This window comes from Amblyomma americanum, chromosome 1 (genome assembly GCF_052857255.1).
Source record: "Amblyomma americanum isolate KBUSLIRL-KWMA chromosome 1, ASM5285725v1, whole genome shotgun sequence".
Classification (NCBI taxonomy): domain Eukaryota; kingdom Metazoa; phylum Arthropoda; class Arachnida; order Ixodida; family Ixodidae; genus Amblyomma; species Amblyomma americanum.
In genome coordinates, this window is record NC_135497.1 from 325,713,676 (window position 1) to 325,724,997 (window position 11,322).

Sequence of the window (11,322 nt, forward strand, 5' to 3'; positions counted from 1 at the left end):
AGACTTGAGATCAGCCATCATCTGTACATGGCGCGCGGAAAATTAGACGCCGTTCGTATCCTTTTGTGTGCTCTTCCTTTTAAGACGCGTTTTTTATTCATTTTTTTTTTCAGGATATAGCTCACGGCGGTATTCCTAGAGACCCCGCGACTCACGCGAGGGGACTATTGAAATATCTTTTAGTAAGGCTCTACGCGGGCGGAGGAGGCGCAATGCAAAAAAAAAAAAACTTGAAAAAGAGCGGGAGAGATGGAAACGGTATAAGCGGAGAAATTGCGTTACTCTTCGGAATTAGACACCTTTAGTCGTAGTTTCCCCTCAGAACTTTTGCTCCCTAGTCTCTGTGCTATAATTGGAGCTGTCGTGAGAATGCTTCAGCTCAATCATGAACGCGAGTGCAAAAAACGCGGCCACGAAAGCCACGCAATCTGGTCGCACAACGGCTAGCAGCCATCGCATTGAAATGTTGGCCGCAGAACACTCCGCTGAGGCGCGGCATATGAGTGTATCCAAGAACTCACTTGCGCTCTTCAGTGTTCTGCTCCGATTTCGCCGTTTGTTTCGCTCCTTCGTCTCCTGCCGTTGCAAGCGTACTTATTTGTTCTCCATACGCATCCTGTACAGCGCAGCTCTAAAGGCTCGTGTGCGGTTGAGCGGCGTGAGTGTGGGGGTGTAACCAGATCACGTGACCAATCGCTGATCAGGTGACCAAAGACCAATCACGCGACTCATATAGCGCTTCGGAACGGTTCTGATAGCCAAGACGTCATTACTCGCGTCACCCCTCCGACTTTCTAATTGCTTCTCAGAACCATGACGTGAGCACGCATCGATCACTTGAATAGTGACGTCATCACCAAGGATGACAAACGGCGGTCGCCTCCGTGTCATCAGTTCACTCGAGTTAGTGCCACGGAGCCGCACGAAGGTGCCAGTCTCGCTCCAATCATGGCAGTGATGGCCTTAGTTTCTTGTGTGCCATAAAAATACAATGCTTAAATTATCATAAAAATAACAAACTTTCTGCATTCAAATCATAGAGATCTTACACAACAGCTGCGCTGCGATAACGCACTATATAGTATCGCCACTGGCCTGTAAGTTTATTATCGCTAAGGGTGTAGCTTTCACGCAGTTGGGCGTTGCCATTGCGAACGCTTAGGTATTAATTTGCAAGTGCAATGGAAATAGCACGAATGTAGAATTCAACGTTTTCTCTCAGATCATGTGGCGAAAGAATATTTAAATCAAGTATATACAACTACATTTAAAATAAAGCTGTTCTACAGCCACTTATCTGGCATATCATTCCATGAAGTCATGAAGCAATTGACGCTTCGTGTGTTTCCATCCTTGATGCGTCTATGAGAATTACGTCATTGCTTCGCAGCGTTTACCTAAAGTGCACATCAGGACGTCTAAATTACCGTGCTTGGCAGATGACTATAAGCTCGATATAGAAACTAATGTATTTACTACCGGTTACATTTTCTCATAAGTGATCTAATGGTGCCTATATTTTCGAGTAGATCAATTGTGACTTATGGGTTAAAAAATCTTGTATTCTGTTCTAAAAGCTCTCGCAAGGAAAGGCTCTGCTGAGTGCGCAAGTCGTTAAAGATGTGAGAATGACGTGTTAATCTAATTGTGGTTTCCTTATAATCTTGATATGCGGCGTTTTTCACAAACCCTAGACGTCCCCGAAGCGATGGCCTAGTGGTTTTCGCATCCGCCTCGCATGCGGGAGTTGCGGGGTTCGATCCCCAATGCCGCCGGGTACCCACAGGTGATACAATGGGCTCAAGCTGGATGGTCAATTTTGATAGAACCACCATCATTTGGCACCAGCGCCACAGGAATGCTGCGGACGCCAGAGCGTTGAAGAGCTTCCAGAGGCATCTCATGAGGTGGTAGGGAAGCCGATCAGGGGGACCTCCACTGGCCGGGAGACTGCGTAGACATTACCTGAGATTTCAAAACGCCCCGCGTGTGTTATCCACACAAGAAAAAAGGTGCAAAGGCACAGGGGGAAAAGGAAAACAGGACCAGCCGCCCAATACTTAGCCAATCCCTCGTCTTTCTCTATAGCGAGACTAAAACTCACTCTAGCGCTGCGCATTGTACATCGTCGTCTTCATCAACTTCCATATGCGGAGCGAACAGATCAGATCACCTTAACCTTGATCCGAGCTCAACCCGGGTAATATCGTCACGAGACGTTCCAACGACCGAGCAAAGCAAAACCATGAGCCAAACAGGCTAAAGACATGCTTCCTCACGTCTACTCGGGTTTAACTACGTTAAGCACTAGAACTTTTCTTTGCCCATTTTTTTATGTCTATTGACGAAATGCGTTTTTATTTGTAAGAAATTTGGTGCTGAGTATAAAGTATTGTTCCCGCGGCTCGATTTAAATTCATGGCGGGGATGACGGGGAATGCTTGATGGACTCTATTGTAGGCAGTAATTAATAAATATGCCGGCTTAAATTCGTAGTCAGCGTCCTTTCAACACTTGAAGATAAAGGGCCAGAAAGCATTTTTCCAGGCTATCTCCTCCCTGGCCATTGACCAACCCACAGTGGGATTTGACGCTCTTTATTAACGCCAAAATGCCCTGGAAAATCTTGTCTGAAGCAAATGAACGCCACGTCTTGAGAGGGTTCCCAGCGTCAAAACGTAGCAGTGGAAGGAAGGGTAGAGTGGAAGCAAGGACCAGTCCGGTTATTCGCTGGAATGCAATTTTGCACCACTGCAGGTTGCACTGAACGGTGCACCTACGCATCAGTCAGGGTCTTCCATGTGGCCTTCACGAATGCCCCTCTTGAGGCGATTGATGGCTTTCTCGAGGTACTCAGTGCTGTCGGGTTCTAGGCTTTCTACGTCATCAGCTCTCAGCTCATGTTCCCAGTCCTCAGTCTCTGTTGCGTGTGTCATGGGGCGTGAACGGGGTTTGTCGACACTAAGCGCCTTTTCCCTCAGCCAAGCGTGCTCCTACTCCGCTGGCCTCTGTTTGTGCTTGCGCTTTTTTTCTTGCTTCCGTGCATTCCTAAGCATTTTTCTCAACATAGCATCCTGCGCCTGCCTTTGCGAGCTGTCCGGAAGGCATGCGTTCTGCTGCTGTTCTTGCAGCACCGAAGTATCTTCAAATGGCTCGTATGCCTGCTGAATGACCAGGCCGGCACCAGCCCCACTCAGCTCGAGGCCATTCGCCCTGATGAATTCGTCTCGCCTGTGAACTTCTTCCTTAAGACGGCGGTTTTCCTCCTGCATTTTGCACATTTTGCTTTTAATGTGCTCGACTTCCAGAAACTTGTTCAGCATCACTTTGGGCATCACCACGGACTTCTCAGTCAAATTCTTATCCACGAACTTCAGCATTTGCTCAATGTTTGCCAGCATGGCACGTTGTTTTTTCATCTCGGCCCTGCTGATTTTCACGTATGGAAATTCGTCCACAGTCTCGACCCCCAAGGCGAGGTCCCCAGCGCTGCCCTCGCTGCTCGTGTCGGAACCTGGGTCTGAGATCCAGCCGAAAAGGGAGCCCTTCGCCAAGTACAGCGCCGGTAGGTCCAGGTTCGAGTCCCGATGATTCTTCTCTTGTCGGGTCTTCCGGGTCGCATCTTGAGCACGCGATTGCGCTCGCTCCTTCGGAAGAGAAGCCATCAAGTTGTATAGAAGCGTGCACAAACTCAAAGGTAGAACTCCAATCGAGACAGGCCTTCTGCAATCAGGCCCAAACCTGTGAAGGCAGGAAAGAGACCACTGTGAAGTCAATAAAGTGTTTTTATACTCGGATAAAGTGAAATACACAAAGATCTGTATATCTGTCAGTAGAATATGGATCCATCGATTCTCATATGGAAGGAAAGGTATTTACAGTCGATGAGAAAATATAATGTGCCACACTAGCGCCAGCAAAAAAGGAGAGTGCCACCATTTAGTGAGCTGGCCCGGCAAAAGTCGTGGCTATAGTGTTTACATCCACTTTTAGCGCTCGCAGCGTCGCCAATCGCTTAAAATTCACTCAGCATGGAACTGCATTATACTGAGCAGTGATACCCCTACACACCCTGTTGCTTTTCTCAAGGCACCCCCTTAATTCGTAGCAGTCTTATCAAACAGGATGGGTACCTTTGCTAGATAGCGCCGGAAAAATAGCATGTACGCGAAGAGACACGCCGTTCATAGATGGCTTGTGGTGAAAAAACCACAAGATAAAACAGCAAACATGACTACCGCTCCTCCCGTATACACTGAACCCCCCCCCCCCTCTTTTCTCATAGAAATTTAGACCTCCCCTCCTCGAGCGGCGCGTGTATGAGCAACTGCCGCATATGCACCGTGTCACACTTCTCTGTTCTCGCCACACAACCTCTCCTCCTTCCAAGCTAACCACCCTAACAATGTTTTCCGGGGTAGCCATACTCCGGTTACGCATTCCTACGCTCCCGCCATACCCGTCTGCTTACATTAAAACCGTCCTCTATTTGGGGATTCCGCCTCTCTTGCGATACCCTCCATCCACGGTAGCCACCCTCCGTATGTTTCCGGTGCTAACCGCCGACGGGGTACGCCGACAACCAGGACAACGAAACCGAGGAAAGCGCGCTTAACAGCTATCGCTACAAAATATTAGCCCAAGTGACCGATCATCCCAGCTCAGATATTGCAACGAGCCGCTAATATTCACGAACATGCAGATAATCTGCTCTCTTTTGTCGTCTCTGTTCCACTACATGCACTCCAAAATAACGAAGCACATCATTCCTCGGCTGTTGGTTAAATGCGATTGGAAGTCGAAACAGCGTACGTAACTGTGCACATTTTTTGCGAAGAAGCCCGGTTCCTTTCGGTTTTGTGCGCCTGCGCCGCCGACTCTCCACCTGCAAGGAAATGAAAGCGCAAACTGAGTGCATACGTTTGTTCTCGCTAAAAAACTGACAGTTGGCGCTTTCGTAGTTTAACAGCGAAATGCTCACTGGGCCAATAGAAAGACTCTCTGAATCCCATCTCCAACCTTCTTTCCACATCTAACTGCTCGACAGACGACGTATTCGACAGCTCGATTGCACCACTCCGGCTTTCTCGTAACACCGCTACAGACCCCTTTCACCCCTTATCAAAAACCGAAGAGAAAACAAAACCAAGAAACCAAAAAACTCGTCGATTCTTTCTTCTTGCGGTCCTTTTCCTTTTCTTTTTTTCACGCTGTTTTTACGACCATCGACCGTGACCAACTTGGCCAACTCGATGTACTTCAATCCTTCGCACCACAGTCGCTCTCCGAAGCCCTTCCTTGTTGTGAAGTAGTGACATCTCATCGCTCCAACTCTATACTGCATGACCACGCGGCCAGAGGACCGTGCCGGCCACGTTTCGATCCAGGCGGAACTCAAAAGGCGTTCGTGGGCTGTGCGATCTAAAGACACGTTAAAGATTCCCAGTTGGTCGAAATTACTCCGCAGACCACCACTACGCCTCCTCTTAGGCTCTTCCTTATTTCACTCCGTTATTATCCCTTCCCTCACGGCGCGGTTGAGGCGCCTACCTGACAAGTGAGACAAATACTGCTTCCTTTCCTCGCCTCAAAAATAAATTCTCTCTCTGAAAATAAATTCTCTCTCTCTGTGAATTGTGCCCGCCGCGGTGGCTCAGTGGTTAGGGCGCTCGACTACTGATCCGGAGTTCCCGGGTTCGAACCCGACCGCGGCGGCTGCGTTTTTATGGAGGAAAAACGCTAAGGCGCCGTGTGCTGTGCAATGTCAGTGCACGTTAAAGATCCCCAGGTGGTTGAAATTATTCCGGAGCCCTCCACTACGGCACCTATTCTCCCTTTCTTTCACTCCCTCCTTTATCCCTTCCCTTACGGCGCGGTTCAGGTGTCCAAACATATATGAGACAGATACTGCGCCATTTCCTTTCCCCAAAAACCAATTATTATTATTACTCTGTGAATTGTCACATGACGCTCCCTGCCACGAACGCCGCGCCCGTTTTCTGAGGCAGTAGGCGTAACTATGCACTTTGGCAACACGTTAAGTACTGCTAATGTGTTAAACTTTGCTATGAAAAGAAAAAAACGATAGTAGATAGTAGCAAGGACCAAGAAAGAGAAATCTAAACGGAACCGAAGCCGCGTTTTTTAGGTTAGAGACAGGACGAATTTACACTAGGCCATTACACGGAATATCGCACGTGGTTGCGGCAGGGATCGACCCTGCATTTTGACCTCCCCCCCCCCCCCCCCTCCCCCCTGATGATACTGGCCGCGCTAAAAACGAGCAGTCTCCGGGATGAGTTAAGTAGTCAGAACCTGGTCGGCGCTCGCAGCGATAACTGTACATCCAGGGCAGCACAAAACTGCAGAAAATCAGTGCGCCAATGATTCAGGCGGAGTCACAGACTCTGTCTCAACTTATGACGAACCGCTAGCGTGGTAAACGCGCGGCGGCGCCGTCGGTACTGGACCGGCGCAAAAATTCTCATATAAATTTATGCTGTTTGGAGTTGGCTGCCCAGAAAAGCCCTCTGAGTCCTCCGGGAATGCCGCTGTCCAGCCTGAATGGCACGACCTCCGGCCGATGAAAGCAGCTGCCACACTTGGCTCTCCCTACTGCGCACGACCGCCCTGCTCGTTCGGCAGCCTTGAACGCCTCTCGCTGATGCCGAGCAGTGTTCCAAGCCATGTTCTCTGGTACCAATATGCGGCATCGACTCACCAATATCAGGGAAGGCTCCTCGCAAGGCCCAGGCACTGGTGGCGACTCTGACTGCGGCTGTCGCGTGCCGGAAGGTGTCGAATCCTCCTCTTCTTCCTCCACCTTCTTCTCAGTTCCTTCCCTGAACCCCAGCTGCCTATCGCCGCTTTCGCACAACTAGACGAAATGTGTACCTGTCAAATAAAGAGTACCTTTCTCAAAATATATTTAACGCCCTCATGACCAATTTCTAGTGAAAATTCGCTATCCTCCGGCGCTTGCCAGGCATTGTCCCTGGAACACGCGGCAGCATCAAGTTTTTGAAACGACTCATTAACAGGATAGCTAGAACAAATCACCAAATTTTGTCTGCCATGTTCTCTGGCCATTACGCGAGAGAATCCTTTGCAGGCAGCACTCAGCTTTCTCCTTCGATCGTAGAGGGGAGCGCACAGTACGTCAGATGCCTATGCGTCAGTAGCTTACCTGGCCATGTATTTTCTCTTGCTTTTTTCTATAAAGTCGGATACAGTAAGCCAAGAACGAAGTGGTGACTCCACCTCGAAGGAGGACCTCAACTGAGCCAGCAAATGGTGTCGACCGGTTGTCGCGACGTCGCGGTTAACCCGCTTATTTCGTGGTTAATCCCCTCGCACATGCAAGCCACGGCAAATACACGTAAGCGGGTGCAGTGGTATTAAGCATGTATATACGTCATGACAATAGGTTGAAGCCATTGGCTTCATGGCCGCCTTCGAGGATCGCTCGCCGCATCGTTCTTCAGTTGTATCCGACGACAGCTAGCGTACTTACGGCAGCGCTTCCGTGCGGTCGGCAGTGTGATCGCATTACATTCGTGCCTTCGGTCCACGCTTCAAGTTTTTTCGTCAAGTATAAACCAGCAAGCCCGGCGAAATATGCTGCTCACTTATACTTTTTAGCGTCTATAGACGCATCACATACCATATATGCGAAGAAAAAAAAAACACTTGAGTCAATCAGGAATGATAAAATTGACGGCAGTGTGCAGCTTCAGCGTTCTTATCTTACTTATTTGTTCAGTATGACTGATGTCTAACGCCGCACCCGCTGCGGTGGAGCAGCAAGTGTGGCCTTTTTCCCGTTGCGAGCATGATAGGATGGCTGGGTGGGTGGGTGGATGGATGTATGGGTGGATCGTCCCCTTTGAAACGGGGTGATGGCAGTTGCCACCATGCTCAGTTTTTCCTTTGTTTTTGTTTAACTGTCTTGTAAGTTATGAAAATTCGCCATTTTCTTTAAAATACGTCTTCCTAAACTTATCACCTTATGTCACTTTTCTGCTTTTGACCCTCCAATCGCGTTTTGCTAATTTCCATCGCAGATTTATTTGCATGGCGGTTGTCATCTCTAAACCCTAGGACCCCAGGAAGAGTTACTCTGCCTGTATCGACATCGGGATGGATACCATCTCATTTTTGTATGAGGTATTCTTTTGATTCTTCAGATTTACCACACGCACCACATGTGTCATCTTCTTCGTGAAATTTCTTTTCGTAGCATCGCGTTCTAAGACATCCTCACCTAGCTTCAAAGAGTAGGGCACTGCCTCGTTATCTTAAAACGCTTCCTTCCTGATCTGCCTTCTCCAGTATCGATATAGTTCTACACTATCCTTCTTTTCCATTGAATCTATACAATTTTCACCTTACGCGTTTTTAACCTGTCGTTTAATGCTGTTTCTTTCACCGTCCTCGTGCCTGGCATACTTGCTGGTTAGCTTCCTAGTTCTTTTCCGCCATTGTGAGTCAACGCTCTTTCTGTATAGGTATTTAAATACCTTATCTGCCCAGCTGTTATCGTCCAATTTCTTCAGGCGTTCTTCGTATAGTATATTTGCTCTGAGCTTCCCGTGCTTCGAAAGATGCTCCATATCCCCCTGTACTGCCTCGTTTGTGGTTTTCCCGTGGGCACCTAGTGTCTATCTTCCAATAGCTCTCTGATTTACTTCTAATCTCGACTGAACTTCTGCCCTTAAGCACAGAACCGCAATCCCGAAAGTAAGCTCCGACACCATTATTTCTTTCCAATTACCTCTCAGTACTTCATATTTGTTGTAACCCCATAATGATCTATGTTTCATTATCCCAGCATCTTTTGGCCCTTGTGCCATAAGAGACTATTCGTGCTTTTCCGGGTAAGTACATCTGCCCTTCGTTTACCCATACCCCAAGATATTTCTATTCTGACACTCGGGGAAGTTCATGACCTTGTATTGTAAACACCTGATCAGTTATAGCGTTAAAAATAATCACACCAGATATAGTTACTCTAAAACTGAAACCTAGAGTGTCTCCTTCGTCCCCACAGCAATTATTTAGAGTATGCAAATCTTTCTGGCTATCTGCTAAAGAGTACAATAACGTCCGCATGCATTAAACCTGGCAGTCGTTGCTCAACGACCTTTCCACTTAATCTGTACGACAGATTATAACCTAGATACCTTCCTTGTGGCCTGCTTCCCATATTTATTATAGAAAGAATGAACAGCAGTGGTGGTAGAGGACAACCTTGCCTTAATGCTTTGTGTACCTCGACAGTTGTACTTTTCATCCCTTACCATGTAATTTCAACTTTTTTTTTCTCGGTATGTTTCCTCTAGAAAATCAATTACCTCACGACGGATACCTTCATATTTTAATATGCTCCACAGGAGCTCCCTGTTCAAGTTGTCGTGTGCGCCACTTATATCCAGGAAGGCTAAATAAAGAGGTCTGTTTTCCGCCTTAGCTATTTCTATGCACTGGCTAAGCACGAACAGGCTATCATCCAATCGCCTTCCCCTTCTAAACCTGTTCTGAAGTTCTCCGAGTATTCGATTACTTTCTACCCATGACTGCATTTTTAATTTTACCGCCTGCTTCGCCAGCCTGTATATAACTGGTGTTATCGCAATCGGACGGAAGGAATTTAATCCCTTTCCCTTTATAAATGAAATTGATTTTACTCTGTTTACAGCTGTGGGGAATTTGCTTATCTGTTATGACTTCCTCCAATCCTTTTATCAGCGTCTCCTTGCCTCTTGGGACAAGTTCCTTAATTACCTTGATTGGAATTTCGTCTATCCCTGCGGACGTGCATTTCGGAATATTTGCTTCCGTCTTTTTCCAGTTAAGATTGGTCAGTTATATGTTGTTTCCTATAATGTTGTCCTGTGTTGCTCCTTCATTTGGGGTGGTTACCATATCGTCTTTCCTATATGAGTCAGCTATTGGATGCCTCGATACGCGCGCCCCCTCCGCTGCGCGCGCGCCCTCCGCAGCTCCGTGGAGCGCCGGAGAGGGGCGCGCGCTTCGAGGCACCCTAAAGCATGAGGCCGTCGCTTATATTCCCGGCGTTTCTTTCTGTGGTTGCCCCTGCACAACGCTGATTTGTCACAGCAAGAGTTGGAGCGAGATGAAAGAACAGATTCCCCGCAAGTAGACGTAATCCAGGCAATAGCGGAGAGATTACTGTCCTCCGAGGAATTACCGTGAAGACATCGTGCGCCTCGCGAGAACAGCAGTCCGGTCTGCTGCCTCTCCTATATGATGAGGTGCCGGTGCGACTCCTTGTGGCGCTGAGGTATGTTTTAGAAGCAGCTGCGCACGGGCTTCAAGCACAGTAGACAAGCAGGTGCTCCTAGTTCTTGTCTCCTAAAGAGAGCAGAACACAACTCCAAAAGTTCGTTCAGTAGTGACGGAAGACATGCTATAAGGCACAAATAGAGCCCGCCCATAGTCTAAGAGTGAAGCTGCCCTTCCGGCTCCTCCTCGTACACAAACACTTCGAGGGCCTTCACTCTCAGAAGTTCACTCATACAGCCATCTCCCTGAAAACAAAGCGCGCCTTCGCAACGTCACGCCATCTGCACTCCCGCAACATTACCTGTGCACTCGCGTTGATCTAAATTAAACTGCCGAGTTTTTCCAGTAACTCCGCAGGGGAAAATCTCTCGCCACTTTTAAGAAATAGTTATTTCTTTTTTCTTAAAAAGCATACCGCTTCTTCTATCATTATTCATGTTTTGATCAACAACCACCGTGCCTTATTAATGGCGCCCAGGTCTCCACTAGGTGGCTGGATACTGCATTCCCGCTTTCCGAAGTGGATGGTATTGAAGCCACCGGAAGTTGGGCGGCATGTCCCGGAAGTTCGCTGTCTGCCGTGTAATTGAATTCAAAAAGTCGCGCCTTTCGCCCTTCCGTCCTCATTTGTTCGCGTTGTTTTCGTGTAAGGTCTAACGCAATATCAAAGGATTAAGCAAGCTCAACGCGAGAATTTTGAGCATTGTTTGGGGAACCCAGTAATTTCAGAGAAACCGAAGAAAACAGGCATGCAGTTCTCACACTGCCGCGCCAAAGGGGTACGTGCATTAAACACTGTGTTCTTAACCGGTTCTTGTCTTCCGATCATACTTAGGAGAGGTAGTGGAATGACGATGAGTCCATGTCATATTAAAACCGAATTTCTGCCTGGCAAAGAAAAGCCGAAAGATGGCGCGGTAATCCTGACACTCGAACAGCTACTCGTTGTACAGCTGGCGCATTTTCATTTTCGAATTTTTAGCGAAAGATGTCTCTTCTCATCGATGGCAGTTGGTG

General features: G+C 48.0%; 1 protein-coding gene across 1 annotated transcript; it reads right to left on the reverse strand.

Moving 5' to 3' along the window:
• Window positions 1-2,581: 2,581 nt before the first annotated feature.
• Window positions 2,582-6,793, reverse strand: LOC144099210 (uncharacterized). The gene is made up of 3 exons (XM_077632356.1): window positions 6,722-6,793; window positions 4,818-4,885; window positions 2,582-3,741 (listed from the first exon to the last, which is right to left on the reverse strand). The coding sequence occupies exon 3, from the start codon at window positions 3,663-3,665 to the stop codon at window positions 2,994-2,996; it is 672 nt and encodes a 223-aa protein (XP_077488482.1). The 5' UTR covers window positions 3,666-3,741; window positions 4,818-4,885; window positions 6,722-6,793; the 3' UTR covers window positions 2,582-2,993.
• Window positions 6,794-11,322: the final 4,529 nt, after the last annotated feature.